The sequence below is a fragment of the Nomascus leucogenys genome, chromosome 11 (genome assembly GCF_006542625.1).
Source record: "Nomascus leucogenys isolate Asia chromosome 11, Asia_NLE_v1, whole genome shotgun sequence".
In the NCBI taxonomy this organism is placed as follows: Eukaryota; Metazoa; Chordata; class Mammalia; order Primates; family Hylobatidae; genus Nomascus; species Nomascus leucogenys.
The window spans coordinates 92,825,056-92,845,013 of record NC_044391.1 but is presented as its reverse complement, the minus strand read 5'-3'; the positions used below and the strand labels follow the sequence as shown (position 1 = coordinate 92,845,013).

At 38.4% G+C, this 19,958-nt stretch overlaps 1 protein-coding gene across 2 annotated transcripts in view; it reads left to right on the top strand.

Moving 5' to 3' along the window:
* PLD1 (phospholipase D1) overlaps positions 1-19,958 on the top strand; it is a 212,311-nt gene that overhangs the window by 82,853 nt on the left and 109,500 nt on the right. For both annotated transcript variants that reach the window (XM_003256461.4, XM_012510814.2), the window contains exons 7-11: positions 1,267-1,325; positions 2,419-2,511; positions 13,127-13,279; positions 17,473-17,622; positions 18,328-18,411. In XM_003256461.4, the coding sequence (XP_003256509.1) occupies positions 1,267-1,325; positions 2,419-2,511; positions 13,127-13,279; positions 17,473-17,622; positions 18,328-18,411 (539 nt within the window). The remainder of the gene's footprint in view (positions 1-1,266; positions 1,326-2,418; positions 2,512-13,126; positions 13,280-17,472; positions 17,623-18,327; positions 18,412-19,958) is intronic.

Genomic DNA, 19,958 nt, shown 5'->3' with positions numbered 1-19,958 from the left:
ACTTTTTGCTTTTGCAGCTTAGTTTGAGGGTGCTGACTTTGGTCTGACTTCATAATGAGTTAATCATACTGAGTTAATCCCTTCTTAACTATGTGATCTTGGACAACTTACCTGACTTCTCTAAAACAGAGGCCTGCAGACTAAGGCCCGTGGACCAAATCCTGCCCATTGCCTACTGCCTGTTTTTGTATGTTCTGTGAACTAAGAATAGTTTTTACATTTTTAAGTGGTTGAAAAAAAACAAAAGAATAATAATATTTTATGACACATAAATTAGATTATCTTCATATTTTACATCCATAAATAAGGTTTTATTGGAACACAGCCACAGTTACTTGTTTATGTATGTGTCTATGGCTATTTCCATGCTACAACAGCAGAGCTAAGTAATTGCAAAATGCAATGTATGCCCACAAAGCCCAAAATATTTACTGTCTGGCTCTTTGCAGAAAATATTTGCTTACCCCTACACTAAACCTTAGTTTCCTCTTCTGTACAATGGGAAAAATAGCACCTGCTTCAAAGGGGTTTGAGATAATGCATGAAAAATGGTTAGCATAACACCAACACAGTTAGCACTCAGTAAACACAGCCACAGTTGTTGTTATAATATTTACAGTTTTTAACCTTCTAATACAGTGAAGGTGGGCCTAAAATTCTCTTCCTCTTCAACTCATTAAAAATAATTCTTTTCATTATGCCTCATGTTCAAAGCCCTCTCCACTCTCTTTTCAGCCTGTTTAATTTTTCATTCTTTTCCTTCATCTTATTCACTGTAACCCAACTGTACATCCTATAACCTTTTTGGACCTTTTGTTCTAGCCCCTCATTCATCTCCCATTTCACACTGTGGGCCCAAATCCAGTCCATCTTCCAGATCCTGCACCAATATCACTCGCTTCTCACATTCTTTTATTGTTTGAGTGTACACTGTGCCACACAATATCCACCCCATGCAACAAAAACAAACATGAAAGAATATTGAGAATAAACTCTCTCTCTCTCTCTCCAAGCTTCTTGGGCATTTTATCTCTATATATTAGGGCACACATCACTCTCTTGAGATTTAGAAGATCTAGTAGGGTGTCTTCATTATTTATATACTTCTAATCTGCACTCTTTTAGTGCAATGCCATTATTATTGATCTGTGTAGTCTGTGGAGCATACCAAACAGTATTTACACACAGCTATACCTAATACATGTTTTTTAATGCATAAATTTGAATTGTTTTGCTTGCTAAAGATGGATTTTTTCTTCTTTTCAGACAGAGTTTCTTGATATAAGCCAGCTATCTTTCATACATGATTTGGGACCAAAGGGCATGTAAGTTGCAATAAACCTTAAAAGAGAAGTATGAGAAATTGATATGCATTAACACTTAACGTAGCAGCATGCCATGGTGATGGAGTCCTCCTGGCTTTACTGCTAGCTTCTCTTCTCCCCAGTAGTTAGAGCAACTGATGGAATTATTCATACAAATCAGAGCATCTCCTGTGATAAACAATGGTAGCAACTTCTCCACTGTCTTTGTCATGTGCTTACAGCACAGATTCTTTCTAACCCAACAGTGGAAGTGTTCTATACCTATAGCAAGTATGATGTGTAGGAGAATACATTAAAAATCAAATATATAAATCTCCTTTTATAATCCCTTATAAAATTAAATGTTTACTACTCATTTTGATGATTATTTTAAAATAATACTATGTAAAATATATGTTGTTTAGCCAGATGGAAGTTTATAATTTTCCTTCACAATATTAGAGCTTGAAAACAAAGAGCTTAACTTTCAAGTTCTAGTTAAGAGCTTTGTTAGTAGTTGTTTCAAAAAAAATTTTTTTTTAAGTTTAGCCTTTGTTACTGCTTTTTCTTGTCAAATTTTTCAGAATTAAGATATTACTGTTTTCAAAACTAGTAGCTGTGCTCTGCTTCCTTTGGCATGGCTCAACTAGCTCAACTAGTTTGCTAGAACTGGGTGTGAAGAGACACAGAGGTGTCCTGGAACCTGTGGGTGAGATGCACCATGGTCTCAACAGCAGGTGAACCATCCCTGTGCGGGCATGTGGAAATGCATGGGGTCTTTCTTAGTTTGCCACAGTGTCACAATGTTAAGGAGGGAACGCCCAACATTTAGAGCCAGGAGACAGGATGCTTAACGTCCTGTGTAGTGCACAACAGAATCACACCGCCCTGAATGCTGAAGGGGCTTTATCTCACTAGTGTGTTTTAGGGTTCGCCTCTGGAGTACCCAGCCTAACAATTAGAGCACTGAGCTAGCTGAGAGCGAGGAGGAGAGAGTAGGGAGGAAAGTCATGTGAGAATGAGATGGTTTATTTAGTCCCGTGTTGGGAGGCTGTACAAGCTAAGTGGGAGTGGGAAATTTGAAGGTGATGGGTTAATTTTCTGTCTCTTTCAGAGAAGGTATGATAATGAAAAGATCTGGAGGACACAGAATACCAGGCTTGAATTGCTGTGGTCAGGGAAGAGCCTGCTACAGATGGTCAAAAAGGTAGGCATTAGTGAGTTTTGTGTATTTGTTTGTTTTAATACACTGGGTATTTGGGCTAGTTTTACATACAAGTTTTAAATTATAAATCCTTTAAAAGCCATGGCAGAACAAATATTTAATTATATTTTAAAATCCAAGTTCCAGCATTCATTTAAATATTCTACCCAAAGCTGAACTGGTAGGCAAAGTGTACAAATTATATTCATGAAAACCCAAGGACACAGAATGCACAAATTAGCCGGCCAAAGAAGATGTACAAATGGCAAATAAGTATATGAAAAGATGCTCCACATTACTAGTCATTATGGAAATGTAAATCAAATCCACAGTGAGATACAATTTCACACCCGTTAGGATGGCTATAATCAAAGAGATGGACAATAACAAATGGTGGTGAGGGTGTAGAGAAACTAGAATATTTTCTGTAGAGAAACCTCAGATATTGTTAATGGAAATGTAAAATGGTGCAGCCACTTTGGAAAACAGTTTGGCAGTTTTTTTAAACTGTTAAACATAGTTACCACATGTCCCAGCAATTCCAGGGATTCACCTAGGAGAATTGAAAAAATATGTCTACAATAAAACTTTTCCATAGCAGTATTATAATAGCAGTATTATGGATAATAGCCTTAAAAGTGGAAACAATTCAAATGTTCATCAGTTGATGAATGGATAAACAAAATGTGGTATTCCTATAGAGTGGAATATTATCCAGCCATAAAAGGAATAAATCACATCAAGTTAAAAAGCTTCTGCACAGCAAAGGAAACAATCAACAAAGTGAAGAGATAAACCACAGAATGGGAGAAAATACCTACAAACTACCCATCTGATAAGGGATTAACAACCAGAAAGAACTCTACAGGAAAAAAAATCTAATAATCTGATTTAAAAATGGACAAAAGATCTGAATATACGTTTCTTGAAAGAAGACATACCAATGGCAAACAGGTGTATGAAAAGGCGCTCAATATCATTGACATCAGAGAAATGCAAATGAAAACTACAATGAGATATTATCTCACCCCAGTTAAAATGGCTTTTATCAAAAAGACAGGCAATAACATGCGGGTGAGGATGTGGAGAAAAGGGAACCCTCATACACTGTTGATGGGAATGTAAATTAGTACAATGACTATGGAGAACAGTTTGGAGTTTCCTCAAAAAACTCAAAATAGAGCTACCATATGATCTAGCAATTCCACTTCTAGGTAAAGATATATCTGCACTTCCATCTGTGTTGCAGCACTATTCACAATAGCCAAGATTTGGAAGCAACCCAGGTGTTCATCAACAGATGAATGGATAAAGAAAATGTACATACACATGATGGAGTACTATCCAGCCATAGAAAAGAATGAGATCCTGTCATTGCAACATGGATGGATCTAGAGGTCATTATGTTAAGTTAAATAAGCCAGGCATGGAAAGACAGTCTTCGCATGTTCTCAGTTACTAATGGGAGCTAAAAATTAAAACAATTGAACTCATGGCAATTTTATCAGAGGCTGGGGAAGGCAGTGTGGAGGGGGATAGTGGGGATGGTTAATGGATACAAACAAATAGGATAATTAAGATCTAGTATTTGATAGCACAACAGGTGACTATAGTCAATACTAATTTAATCGTATGTTTTACAATAACTAAAAGAGTCTAATTGAGTTGTTTGTAACATAAAGGATAATACTTGAGGTGATGGATACCCCATTTATCCTGATGTAATTATTACACATTGTATGCTTGTATCAAAGTATCTCATATACCCCATAAATATATAAACCTACTATGTACCCGCAGAAATTAAAAATACATTAAAAAAAGAGAAATGAAAACCATTCATGGTCATGGAGTTTCTTTATGGGGTGATGAAAAGATTCTGAAATAAGATGGTAGTGATGGTTGCACAACTCTGTGAATATGCTAAAATCCATTGCATTGTAAATTTTTAAAAGGTAAGTTTTATGATATGTGAATTACATCTGAATAAAAATTTAAAAATTAAATGGAAAAGGATATGAAGTTCTGATACATGCTACAATGTGGATGAACCTTGAAAACATGATAAGTGAAAAAATCCAGATACAAAAAGGCACATATTATATCATTCTTATTTATATGAAATTTTCAGAATAGAAAAATCTGTAGAGACAGAAGTAGATAAAGGGTTTCCAGGGAATGGGGAGGAGGTTGCTTTCTACTAATTTGATATTGGTATGGGGTTTATTTTTGGGCCAATGAAGATATTTTGGAACTAGATAGTGGTGACGGTTATACAACTTTGTGAATATACTAAAAATCAAACTGAACTTTAGACTTTAACAAAAACTTAAGTAAAATTGTGCAGACTTCAGGGATGATAATTTTAGACTTATATTTCTGAAAAATGTTTATCATGGTAAGTGTAATATAGACAGAAAACGTTATTTTATGTCTTAACATCTTGCCAACTAAAAACTCCTTGAGGAACAATATTCTCATCTGATTCTTATCTGTATCCCCCAGGTTTGGCACATAATAGACAATAACTGTTGCAATAACAATGTACTGGGATTTTGAAAAACTATTAAAACACTTAAGAAATCAGTTATAAATATTTTATATCTATATATAATATTTCCCCCAAATTGAAAATGATAAATGTGTTTATGTGTACATGTGGAATTGAGCTATGTGTATATTCAAAATATATAAAATTAATACAGGCATCTACCTTTATACATACCGATTTAAGATATACTACCAACAAAAAATACCATTAAGTTGGGCCTTTACTTTCTGGGCTTTGAAAGGACAGAAGAAATTACAAGGTAAAGATCAGAAGATTAAACTAAAGAAAACTGAAAATTTTTGTAAGGGAAAATGTTTTACTAAACTAAGTAGGGAAACAATATACTAAAAAAAGTATTTGCTTTCAAATACACTTCTCTAACTTCTAGAAACTTGGGGATCCCTTCTGACCACTCCTCCCTAGTCATTAACTTTGCCCAAATCAGCTGCTACATGCCAACCACAGTTTTCAGATTGTAACCTTAAGCATTTGTGATTCTTTGACCAAAAATTCTGTAGGCTGTCAGAACCCACCTATCTGTGTGCACAGCAGTCTGGGAAGTGTCAACAGCTCCCCAGAGCAGCCATCAGCCAAGAACTGATGGGAGTCCAGCCCCCTCCTCCTCAGTTGGGGTGATTCTGCAGCATTCTCTACACTGTCTCCCAGAACTCCTTAGCTGGCTTACAGCGCAGTTGCCCACAATAAAAAGCATGAAAATACACTCTCTGTGGCTTCCTTCCTTGCTCTTTCTTTCTATCCTTCCCTAATTGGTGCTTCCTGGTGCCACTTTCTTAAACTCCTTTATATACATACATCCGTATCTCAGAGTTTACTTCTGGGACAACCCAACCTAAGGCATCTACTCAAGGAATGGAAGCCATGGTCTGGTTTATTCAGTCATTTATCGAGTGCCTAATGTATACCAGATTGTGGCATACTCCGGTGAAAACAGTAGTGAACAAGATGAAGTCTCTGCCCTCATGGAGTTCTATTAGAGGGAAATGCAGGCACTAAGCCAACAATTAATGTAAATTGTATAAATTCAGGTAGCGATGAGAGCTTTAAAGGGGAAAAAAGGGTTTGTGAGGGATTTGGGGATTGGAGAGGGTGACTTTAGCTCTAGGAGTCAAGGAAAGGCTCCCTGAAAAACTGACATTTGGATTTAACCCTTATGAGAAGCAACAGCTAGCAAAGGTGAGGGAAAGACTTTGTTACACAAAGAAATATGCCCCCTCTTTTTAAACTTTGGATTAAATCATAAGTCAACTGGGACAATCTAAAAAGATACGATCCTCCCTGGAATGAAATGTGTCATCACTGTAAATTGTGTAAATCTTTCTGTGAAGATTAAAGCCCTGGTTCCATGTTAGTAAATATTTCCTGAGTCACACTTTTGGGATTTAAAATACCAGAAAGCAGACATAGATTATAACATATAGTTTAGAAAGTTTCTCACAGTCGAAGACTTTTTTTTTTTTTTTTTGAGACGGGGTCTCCCCTTGTCACCAAGGCTGGAGTGCAGTGGTACGATCTCGGCTCACTGCAGCCTCGACCTCCTGAGCTCAAGCGATCCTCCCACGTCAGCCCCCCAGGTAGCAGGGATACAGGTGCGTACCACCGCACCTGGCTAAATTTTGTATTTTTGTAAAGATGGGGTTTTACCATGTTGCCCAGGCTGGTCTTGAACTCCTGAGCTCAAGTGATCTGCCCACCTTGGCCTTCCAAAGTGCTGGGATTATAGGCGGGAGCCACAGCACCTGGCCAAGATGACTATTTTATTAATGTCTAAATGAGACTTACTTTTAAAGGTGACACTCCTTCATAACTTTTTTTCATTTGTACCCATAAAAATACATTCTGATTACTTTTTAATTTATTCTACGTTGACAAATTGTAGTAAGGCAAACAAGGAAATTGAATTTTCAATTAGGTCTCATAATGACCTTATCTGAGAGATGAGTTTTAAAAAAAGACAAACAGAGATCCTACAATGTAAAACATCTGCTTGGCCGGGCACGGTGGCTCACGCTTGTAATCCCAGCACTTTGGGAGGCCGAGGCGGGCGGATCACGAGGTCAGGAGATCGAGACCACGGTGAAACCCCGTCTTTACTAAAAATACAAAAAATTAGCCGGGCGTGGTGGCGGGCGCCTGTAGTCCCAGCTACTCGGAGAGGCTGAGGCAGGAGAATGGCGTGAACCCAGAGGCGGAGCTTGCAGTGAGCCGAGATTGCGCCACTGCACTCCAGCCTGGGCGACAGAGCGAGACTCTGTCTCAAAAAAAAAAAGCAAAAAAACCATCTGCTTAAACAGCACATTTATTGAGCAACTTCTCTGCACCTGGTCATAAGTTAAGTTTCTTATCTCAAATAATGTCTTAAGAAAAAGAGATGTATAGATGTTAACAAATAAATTTAGCATTTATTAGGGTGGTACAAAAGTAATTGTGGTTTTTGCCACTACTTTTAATTCCTTAGCACTTTCTTACTTAGTGTTTACTTTAGTGAACTATGAGCTGTACCAATAATTAAAATTTTTAGACAGTGATAGTGTCTAAATGGTTTTATTTACTCTCTGGAATCCATTCATGCAGCCATTATTTAGACAAGATGGTGGCCTTGCCTGAAAGCTCGCTCTGGGCTGCTAGAAGATAATTCTAGGCATTGGACATATAGTAGTAGACATGACAGCCACATTTCCTGTTCCCAGGGATCTTACGCTGTACTGTAGGAGACAGACAATAAACAAGAAGACAAATACTTCCAGATGTGCTACGAAGAAGCTAAATCAAGACAACGTGATGGAGGAGAGTTGGGGTGATGAGGCAGAGATGGTGGAGAATAGCTTTTTTTGAATCCAGTAGCCTGCCTGTAGAGGGATTTTTAAGGAGAGGTTTGATTGACAAGAAGAGACCATCCATGGAATTGCCTAAAAGAAATAGTTTTTAGGCAGAGGAACAGCAACGATAGAGCCCAAAGAAGAAGACTGGTAAGTCTAAAGAAGAACCAACATTGACTAACATTGTGGGAGACAACAGTAGGAGATGAGGCTGAGAAGGGGAGGGCTGGCTCAAGTGGGCTTATCTGCATTTTAATACCATGGTAAGTAGTAACACAGGCAGGAGGTATCTTTTTAAAACAGACCATAATCTCACATGGTTCAGAACAAGATTAGTTATAATAGTTCGCATGTGTTGGGGCCAGGCACTGTGCTAAGCATGTGCATGAGTTATCTCAGTTAATTCTTTATGAATACTTATGAACTAGATGTTGCTGTTAGGTCCTCATGTTATATGTCTTATGTTATCCTCATGTTATAGATTTTGACATCGTGCTCAATTACCGAAGTTCGTACAAGCAGTGAGTGGCAGGTGGAATTGGAGCCCAGGGAGGCTGACTTCAGGGCAGGCACTTGATCCCTGTGCAGATGGTGCTGATTCCTAGAAGGCTGGTTGATAGATGCCTTACTTGACATATATATTCCTGAGAAAGAAAGCAAAATCTTGTTGAGGTGCTTTGCATCTATGTTCATAAAGGATATTGGCCTGAACTCTCCTCTTTTTGTTTGTCTCTGCCAGGTTTTGGTGTTAGGATGATGCTGGTCTCATAGAATGAGTCGGGTAGTAGTTCTTCCTCCTCAATTGTTTAGAATAGTTTCAGTAGGAATGGTACTAGCTCTTCTTTGTACATCTTATAGAATTTGAGTGTGAATCCGCCTGGTCCTGGGCTTTTTGTCTTTGTTTTTGTATTTTGCTTGGTAGGCTATTTATTACTGATTCTAAATCACAGCTGATTATTGGTCCACTTAAGGATGCAGTTTCTTCCTGGTTCAGTCTTGGGGGGGGATGTATGTGTCCAGGAATTTATCTGTTTCTTGTAGATTTTCTAGTTTATGTGCATGGAGTTGTTCATAGTAGTCTCTGACAGTTATTTGTATTTCTGTGGGATCAATGGTAATGTCCTCTTTGTCATTTCTAATTGTGTTTATTTGAATTTCTCTCTTTGGTTTTGAATCTTCTCTATATGGTTCAACATATGCAAATTGATAAATGTGATTCATCACATCAACAGAACTAAAGATAAAAACTATGTGATTATCTCAATAGATGCAGGAAAGCCTTTTGATAAAATTCAACATCCTTCATTTTAACAACCCTCAATGAACTACACATTGAAGGAACATACTCCAAAATAATAAGAGCCATCTATTGCAAACCCACAACCAACATCATACTGACTGGACAAGAGCTGGAAGTATTCCCCTTGAAAACTAGCACAAGACAAGGATGCCCTCTGTCACCACTCCTATTGAACATAGTATTGGAAGTCCTGGCCAGAGCAATGAGGCAAGAGAAAGAAATAAGAGGCATCCAAATAGGAAAAGAGGAAGTCAAACTATTCTTATTTGCAGATGACAAGATTCTATATCTAGAAAACTCCACGGTCTTTGCCCAAAAACTCCTTGAGCTGATAAACATCTTCAGCAATGTTTCAGGATACAAAATCAATGTAGAAAAATCACTAGCATTTCTATACACCAACAACAATCAAGCCAATTGTGAATGGAATTGCTTTCCAATCAAATCAGGGAGGCAACCCCATTCACAATTTCCACAAAAAGAATAAAATACCTAGGAATTCAGCTGACTAGGGAGGTGAAAGATCTCTACGATGAGAATTACAAAATACTGCTCAAAGAAATGAGAGGTGACACAAACAAATGGAAAATATTCCATGTTCATGGATAGGAAGAAACAATATCATTAAAATGGCCATACTGCCTAAAGCAATCTACAGATTCAATGCTATTCCTATCAAACTACCAATAAGATTCTTCACAAAACTAGAAAAAACTATTTTAAAATTCAAATGGAACCAACAAAGAGCCTGAATAGCCAAGGCAATGCCAAGCAAAAAGAACAAAGCTGGAGACATCATGTTATGTGACTCCAAACTACACTACAGGGCAACAGTAACCAATACAGTACAGTACTGGTACGAAAACAGACACATAGACCAATGGAACAGAATTATAGAGCCCAGAAATAATACTGCACACCTGCAACCATCTGATCTTCAACAAAGCTGACAAAAACAAGCAATGGGAAAAGGACTTCCTCCTTAATAAATGATGCTGGGATAACTGGCTAGCCATGTGCAGAAGATTGAAACTGGACCCCTTCCTTAGGCCATATACAAAATTCAACTCAAGTTAGATTAGAAACTTAAATGTAAAACCTAAAACTGTAAAAATCCTGGAAGACAACCTAGGAAATACCATTCTGGACATTGGAACTGGCAAAGATTTAATGATGAAGACACCAAAAGTAATTGCAACAAAATCAAAAATTGGCAAATGGAATCTAATTAAACTAAAGAGCTTCTGCACAGCAAAAGAAACTATCAACAGAGTAGACAGACAACCTACAGAATGGGAGAAAATATTTGCAAACTGTGCTTCTGACAAAGACCTAATAGCCAGTATCTATAAGGAATTTAAACAAATTTACAAGCAAAAAAACAAAAAATTCCATTAAAAAGTGGGCAAAGGACATGAACAGACACTTTTCAAAAGAAGACATCCATATGGCCAAGAAACATTTGAAAAAATGCTTAACATCACTGATCATTAGAGAAATGCAAATCAAAACCACAATGAGATATCATCTCACACCAGTCAGAATGGCTATTAAAAAACAAACAAACAAACAAATAAACAGATGCTGACGAGGTTTCAGAGAAAAGGAAATGCTTATATGCTGCTGGTTGGAGCGTAAATTAGTTCAGCCATTGTGGAAAGCAGTGTGATGATTCCCCAAAGAACTAAAAACAGTATTACCATTCAACCCAGCAATTCCATTATTGGATATATACCCAGAGGACTATAAATCATTCTACTGTAAAGACTCATGCATGTGTATTTTCATTGCAGCACAATTTACAATAGCAAAGACATGGAATCAACCTAAATGCCCATCCGTAGTAGACTGGATAGTCCATGTACACCACAGCATATGAAATCATGTCGTTTGCAGCAACATGGATGGAGCTGGAGACCATTGTCCCTAGCAAACTAACACAGGAACAGGAAACCCAATACCACCTGTTCTTACTTATAACTGGGAGCTAAATAACAAGAACTCATGGACACAAAGAGAGCAACAACAGATACTAGGGCCTACTTGAAGGTGGCGGGTGGGAGGAGGGAAAGGATCAGAAAAAAATGCCTGTCAGGTACTATGCTTAGTACCTGGGTGACGAAGCAATCTGTACACCAAACCCCTGTGACACAAGTTTACCTATGTAACAAACCTGTACGTGTACCTCTGAACCGAAAGTAAAAGTTAAAAGAAAAAAATATATCTATTGACAAAAAAGAAAAAGGGAAGAAATCAGAGGAGTTTTTATGAATGGCATAATAAAGAAGAGCTTTCAATAAAAGCCCAGCATCAAATTACTTTGATATCTAATGACTAGTAAAAAGAACAACTACAAGACACAGATGAAAAAAAAATTGAAGAGGATCAGAAGAATTAATACTGTTAAAATGACCATACTATCCAAAGCAATCTACAGATTCAGTGCAACCCTATCAAAATACTGACATTTTTACAGAAATATTAAAAACAATCCTAAAACTCACATAAAACCACAAAAGACCCTGAAGAGCCAAAGCAATCCTGAGCAAAAAACAAAAACAAAAAACAAACCAAAGCTGGAGGCATTACACTACCTGACCTCAAAATATATTACAAAGCTATAGTAACCAAAACATATGGTATTGGTATAAAAACAGACACATGTCCAGTAGAACAGAATAGAGAACTCAGAAATTAATCCTTGTATCTACAGCCTGCTGATTTTTCTGAGGGCATCAAGCACATTCTTTGGGAAAAGTGCACACTCTTCAGTAAACAGTGCTGGGAAAACGGGGTTACCCTTTGATACCAGAGCCTTGGTATTTGTATTGAGGAGTGTTATAAGAACTCTTATAAAGTGTATAATTTCTGTGTTTGCTTTGAAAATTGTTATCGGGAATATTATTCATTATGTTGTTCAGTTGTATTATGTTAGGTCCCAAATGAGAAACTTTGTTTGGAATTTAGTTTTGGAGGAAATCTACTTATTTCTTTAATTTATTCATTTGACGAGAAAAACTAGGAAGCTTATATCCACATGAGTGTATCATCTCTGTAATTATATTTACCTTTGTGGTTAGGTATTTTAGGTATTTACTTTCTGTGACCTTGACGTTTTTCCTTTTCTGAACCATACCACATATGTTCTTTGCTATAAGTTATCCTAAATCCACTCTATGCCCTTTTATTAGGAAGGAGACAACTTATGTATTAAAAAACAAATTAATGAAATGAAACTATGTGGAAATCAATGTAGGTTTGTCTACATTAAATTCCAAGTTATAAAGCCATTAAAACATAATGTAATTCCCAATTTCAGTTAAGATTTATTATAGATATATTTTAAATACTGAGTTCCCGTGCTATATTTACAGTGTTACTTAGTTTATATTCGGACGTTCCAACCTTACTATTCCATAATGTGGAAGTGCCCAGAGTGCTTTACTTTGTCTGATATGCGCTATTATGCCCACTTTGTTACTTCTCAGTTTTCAAATGATTCAGTCTATCACTCTACAATTGCACGCAAATAGGAATACATGTTGTTATATGCAGCCTGATGAAGTTACCATTTGCATTCACTGTAAATGGATCCCATCTCCTCGGTCTTGCCCTTCCTGTCATACATCCCGTGAGTGCTACCTGCCAATATTAGGGACATTCCTCCAGTTTTGCCATTAGTGTTTAAAGAGCTAATGAATTACTGTGAATTACTTGGTACACTGTTTCTTAGAAAAACGTAATAGAAAGGTTTTGTTGGTTTTTTTTTGTTTGTTTCATAGCGATTAAAAAAAAATAAATCTCCTGTGTAGAAAATGTAATTATGTCTACAGTCTGCCAGAGTGATTACTTGAGACTTGTCATAATGATTAGTTCTTCTCGTTTTATTTACTCAATACAACTTTTAAAATACTTACTACCTTCTTACAGATGGTTAATAGTGAAAGATTCCTTTTTATTGTATATGAAACCAGACAGCGGTGCCATTGCCTTCGTCCTGCTGGTAGACAAAGAATTCAAAATTAAGGTGGGGAAGAAGGAGACAGAAACGAAATATGGAATCCGAATTGATAATCTTTCAAGGTACAAATTTCAAATATTTAAAAAAGATTTCTACAAAAATGTCCTAAAAAATTTTTTTCCTCAACCTTAAGTAAAAAAGGAGTTTAAAAAGTGTTAGAAAATTGTAATTTAGAGCTCATCCTCAATCAATAGCAATGAAACCACTTTTTTCCTCGTATATATTTTAAAGAGTATCCTGTGTGCAACAGAGTGTGAACAAACAATCCCGTATGTAGATGTTTGCCTATGTTAACAGAAATTACTACTCAATTTGCCAGTTTACTAAACAGATAGATTAGAGCAATAGTTCACATTTTTAAAATAAACGAAACTTTTACTTTATAAATCAATATTCTTTAATTAACAAAACACCAAAAGAGTGACTTGTTTTATAAAAATTGTTACACACATATTTTAAGAAAGGTATCTTCTTTTTCTTTGAGACAGGGTCTCACCCTGCCACCCAGACTGGAGTGCAGTGGTGCAATCTCTGGTCACTGCAACCTTCACTCCCTGCAGCCTCCATCTTTCAGGTTCAAGCGATTCTCCCACTTCAGCCTCCTGAGTAGCTGGGACTACAGGTGCCCGCCACCACCCCCGACTAAATTTTGTACTTTTTGGTAGAGATGGGGTTTCACCATGTTTGCCAGGCTGGTCTCGAACTCCTGACCTCAAGTGATCTGTCTGCCTCGGCCTTCCACAGTGCTGAGATAACAGGCCTGAGCCACCCCACCTGGCCAAGAAAGATATCTTGAAGTGACACTCATGTACATTTATTATAGATTTAATTAGTGAGTACATGTGTATGTGATCTTTCTGGAAGATTGTAGTTATACCATCTATGTGTGTCTTTATACATACATATCCATTTGTCTCTATATAGTTCATTCACCATCATGTATATGAATATATATGCATTTCTCCCTGTACGCATAGTTACCAACATAGCTTCATATTCCCTTACTAATTTACGTGTGTGTGTGTGTGTGTGTGTGTGTGTGTGTGTGTGTATAAAAAGATGATGAACTTCCTGATGATATTCTATGAGAATGGAACATTTAAGATTGTGACTGGAAATATAATGGTGCTGCCATTACACTTTCCTCCTGCATTCCTGTTTTACAGTGAGCCAGAGAAGTCTGGCCACAGTTCTCATTGGTCCCTTACTTTATTGGCCACTTCATCTGCATTTCCCACTCTCGCTTACTTGTATGTCATTGCCAAATGAGGCCATTCACATCCAGGTTTCATTACCTTCCTTCCCGGTGTAAGATCCCCCCCATGATTTATCAAATAAGGCCAAATTCCCCCACTTATTTTTGAAGGGCATTTATTTTCCTGCCTTTATTTGAAATTCCTCCCTAATACGCCTTGCAGGTTCTATGGAGGCAGCATTTTTTTTTTCTTGCCTCTTTCCCTTTGCTTTTCTTATGTCCATGTTTGGAATAGCTCTTTTTTATCCCCCTTGATTCTGACTCACATCCTGTGATAATGTCTTATCTTGTTACTTGTCTCTTCTGTAAAGTCTTCTCATAACTGTTTTTCAGAGGCTTTTTAGCTCAATTGGAGTAGTGCTTGCAGGATGGGTCAAGCCCAGGCACCTCCTGTGCCCTCTTGTCTCCATCCCTAGAAACCCGTGTCTCCTACATCACACGCGATGGGGATGCTTCACTCCTCTCAGCTCCACCACGTCTCTCCTCCCCTGTCTCCACAGCCCAGCAGCAGCAGCCTCTCCCTGGCTTCATGACTTTCAGACAAAAGCCAGCATCTACCTCTGACATATTGAGGAACGCAGTTTGGACACGGCTAATCTTTATAAATAATTCTTTTAGAATCTGTGAACACAGTCCCCTTCCCTGCGTCTCATCAGGATCATTTCGTTTCCTCAAAAAAGCAACCTCCCTCCTCACGCATAGTCTTCTTACATTGGTGTGATGGTAGATTTCTGCCTACATGGCAGGGATACAGCTGGCTCCAACACTCTGTTTTCCTTCAAACTTCAGATTTGGATAACTTATTTTTCCCTCTTAGTCGTAGGCAGAATTCTGACACTTGGCATTAAGAAAAAACTTTCTGTAATCCACTCTGAATTTTTTTTTTTTTTTTTTTTTTAGCATTTATAACTCTGTAAGAGTTTAGGATAGTTTAGTTATGAGTGACAGAAAAATCTAAAGCAAACTGGCTTATACCAAAGAGAACTAATCAGCCATGTTGAGCATGACTGATTCCCTTGCGGTAGCAAGATGGCCACCTCCCACACTCACACCAAATTCTGTGGAAGCAAGAGAGTACCTTCCTGGCATTCCTGAGCAAGTCCTCACATTTGCTTAGGAATGGGTGAAAGGATACTCATGTCCATTTGTTATAGGAATGGATGAACAAATGGACATGAGTATCCTTTTTTTTCTGGTATCGATATGTTTAATTGATTATTATTGCAAAAGAACAGTTTCCCTGACCAGGCGCGGTGGCTCACGCCTGTAATCCCAGCACTTTGGGAGGCCGAGGCGGGCGGATCACAAGGTCAGGAGTTTGAGACCAGCCTGGCCAATATGGTGAAACCCTGTCACTACTAAAAATACAAAAACTAGCCGGGCATGGTGGTGCGCGCCTGTAGTCCCAGCTACTTAGGAGGCTGAGGCAGGAGAATCGCTTGAACCCAGGAGGCAGAAGTTGCAGTGGGCCGAGATTGCGCCACTGCACTCCAGCCTGGTGACAAAGCAAGACTCCATATCAAAAAAAAAAAAAAAAAAAAAAAAAAAAGCCGGCACGGTGGCTCATGCCTGTAATCCCAGCACTTTGGGAGGCCGAGGCAGGCAGATCCCCTGAGGTTGGGAGTTCGAGACCAGCCTGACCAACATGGAGAAACCCTGTCTCTACTAAAAATACAAAATTAGCCGGGCCTGGAGGTGCATGCCTGTAATTCCAGCTACTTGAGAGGCTGAAGCAGGAGAATCACTTGAACCCGGGAGGCAGAGGTTGCAGTGAGCCGAGATCGCGCCATTGCACTCCAGCCTGGGCGACAGAATGAAACTCGGTCTCAAAAAAAAAAAAAAAAAAACAGTTTTCCGATGATTAGTGAAATAGAAAACTCACAATATGTTCATGCCAGAACCACCTTCTGGGACCAGGAAGATGGAATATGCCATTTTGCTTAGCTTTGTTGAAGAGAAGGGATGGCTGTCATGAAGCACAATTGGGATGATATTTTCAGAAGCTGAGGGAATGGATACTAGGGAGCACAAAGGGAAGCGCCCACTGGAGCAGGGGTCCCCAATCCCCTCGGGGTACCAGTCCGTGTCCTATTCGGAACTGGGCCGCACAGCAGGAGGTGAGCAGTGGGCGAGGGAACATTACCACCTGAGTTCCGCCTCCTGTCAGATCAGCCAGGGCATCAGATTCTCACAGGAGCTCGAACCCTATTGTGGATTGCACATGCGCGGGATCTCAGTTGCGCACTTCTCACGAGAATCATATCACTTCCTGATGACCTGAGGTGGAACAGTTTCATTTCGAAACTACTGCCCATCGTCCGTGGAAAAATTGCCTTCCACAAGCCTGTCCCTGGTACCACAAAAGTTGGGGACCATGCCTGTAATCCCAGCACTTTGGGAGGCCGAGACGGTCGGATCACGAGGTCAGGAGATCGAAACCATCCTGGCTAACACGGTGAAACCCCATCTCTACTAAAAATACAAAAAATTAGCCGGGCATGGTAGCGGGCGCCTGTAGTCCCAGCTACTGGGGAGGCTGAGGGAGGAGAATGGCGTGAACCCGGGAGGCGGAGCTTGCAGTGAGCCGAGATCGCGCCACTGCACTCCAGCCTGGGCGACAGAGCGAGACTCCGTCTCAAAAAAAAAAAAAGCTGGGGACCGCTGTTTTACAGGAGCCAACAGCTCTCTAACTAACACTTACAAATAGAACCTCACCTTACCCCTCTTTCTTTATCCTCCTCATGGCCTAGCACACAGCTCTAGGTCTATGGTGAGTAGCTTTATGCATGTTTGCATGAGTGAATGAATAAGTAACCTGAACATTTATTTTTGTTATATCGAATGTATTTTTAGAAATACTACCAAAAAATGTTAAATGCCTGCTTTCTTGATGTTCTTTCCCTCAAATTTCGGTTTATGTTTGGTATACTACCAAATAAAAAAGAGCATGAGATAGAACAGAGTGACCATTCTTTTCAATATTTGGCTTTTTCTTTAAAGGACACTTATTTTAAAATGTAACAGCTATAGACATGCTCGGTGGTGGGGAGGGGCTATAGAAGAATTCATCCAGAAACATGGCACCAACTTTCTCAAAGATCATCGATTTGGGTCATATGCTGCTGTCCAGGAGAATGCTTTAGCTAAATGGTAAGTTATTATTGCTCTAAGCCTGTCAAGGCAGTCATAGCATCTAATATTACACTGGTCTAAATTCAACTGGAATAAATTTTCAAAACTGTGAATGATTATGCATTATATTTAACAAGGGCTTCTCTTTTTGTGATAATTTTGGGACTACCTGATTATAGATTAGTTTTTCAATTGTTGCTTTTAAGATTCTTCACAGTGAGCTTAGCTAGCTTTAGATTTTGGAGTTTGAATTTTAAAGCTAACTTCATACATTTCTTTAATATGCAAATGGAAGGTTTATTTAAGTCATTAGCCCTAATTTAGGAAAAAGCATTTACTTGCTAGGTATTTCTTTTAAATAAAGTCACACTTAGCATGTTTTTCTACCCGTGGATTGGAAGCTTGTTTGTTTTCAGTCTCAGAAGAAAAACTGTATGTAAGTTCAACAGGATAGGAGAATTAATCTGGCTCCTTACGATGATGAGGCTCAATAAATTTGTTGTTCTCTAAGCAGAGAAAAATCAGGCTGCTTACACTTACTACCCTTCCTAGGCAGCAGAGGAAACTTGGCATTTTCAATCCTTGTTTTCCAGTTACACAAAGGCAATGGTGGTTATGTGTTATGTGGAGACTCTAGGCAGTGGCTTCCATGTTTTGCTTCACCATAAGATATGTTTCTTTTCCTTTTTAATAACAAAAAGGAACAATAAACTTGTCTTTCAGGTATGTTAATGCCAAAGGATATTTTGAAGATGTGGCAAATGCAATGGAAGAGGCAAATGAAGAGATTTTTATCACAGATTGGTGGTTAGTATTTGTCCCTGGGAATGTTTTCTGTAAGTCTCTGTGTTTAGAAATGTACAGTGGTATAGTGCTGTTCAAGAATTACACATTATGAAAATCAGCAGTATCTATGGATGGTTTGGCCAGAGTCTCAACCAATTGACTAAGCCTTCAGTGAAAGGCCTTTTCAAAAACCTTGGCCTCAGCAATATTCATAAAATACTTAGTTTGAACAATTAGGTTTTATATTTGCATTTGGAAGCAGACTTCCAAGTTTTCATGTCAGTGAAGATTATGCTGTAATGCAAGTACAGTTATAGAGGTAATGGTGTCTTTGGATGTCTTTTTCTAATTTTGGTATGTCTGTCATGAGAGCCAGTGAATATACTTCTTCTAAATTGTCCTTTTGATGTTGAAATAGTTCCACTTGCCTGTTACCGTAAAAATATCCTCTGTAATGACTAGGCCTGGTCAGCTGTTCTAGAGATACATCCGGTTTCAACTTTGTGACCACCTTAAAAAAATATCCGTAAGAGTTGCTATGCTTATTAAAGTCACCAGAAGCCTCATGTCTGAAACTCATTTAGCTCTTGGGAAATTTACTCCTGTAGTTGGTGTAGGCATTCTAGTCTGACTTCAGTTCCAATCATTCATCTGCCTGGAAAGTTAAAACCCATTACACATGCCAACACTGGCTAGAATGGACATGGAAATGTCTAAAATGTGTTTTCCTTCTAGGAACTTAGTAGTAGTTGCCTGAATTACCCCTTATTTTACTCTATCCAGTTTTCTTCCAAAAAGTACCTTATAGGAACTGTTAGTATATCATCATAATTTATTCCCTTCTAATTCTAGGTTTTGTGGGCAATATCAATATCTAATTCAAGAATGCAAACACATTTTTGCTTCAGTTGTCTGGAAATCTGTAATTCTAAGGCATGCTTTCTTAACTTTGGCCCTGTTGGCATTTGGGGCTAGATAATTCTTTGTTGTAGGGGGCTGTCCTATGCATTGTAGGATGTTTAGCGGCATCCACTAGGTACCAGTAGTAAGTTCCCAGTTGTGACCACCAAAATATCTTCATACATTGCTAGATGTTCCCTGGTTGGGGTTGGGAGAGGATGCAAGATCCCTGTCGGCTGGGAATCACTGATCTAGAGGGGATAGACAGGGTATGTGGTGGCCAGCATGCTCGTGCTTGTGGAGGAGCTTAATTCTGATCTTTCTATTCTTGCCAAATTTTGTCTTTTCAGTCAGTTACTAGGAGGAAAAAATGTTTCATACTTAGGAGCTATTTCTTTGGTCGAATATTTTATAAACACTTGTGATAATAAATTTGTGCCAGTGAGTACTATATTCTTTAAAAAATATTTCTGAAAGTTTGGTGAAGATGTGAGAGAGACTAAAAATAATTTTTCTGTTGAGCCTAGATTTTCATGCTTTATGTTTGAACACCAAAATTTTTTTAACTTTTAAATTCAGGGGTACAATTGCAGGTTTGTTAAATAGGTAAACTTGTAGCATGGGAATTTGTTGTATGGATTATTTTATCACCCAGGTATTAAGTCTAG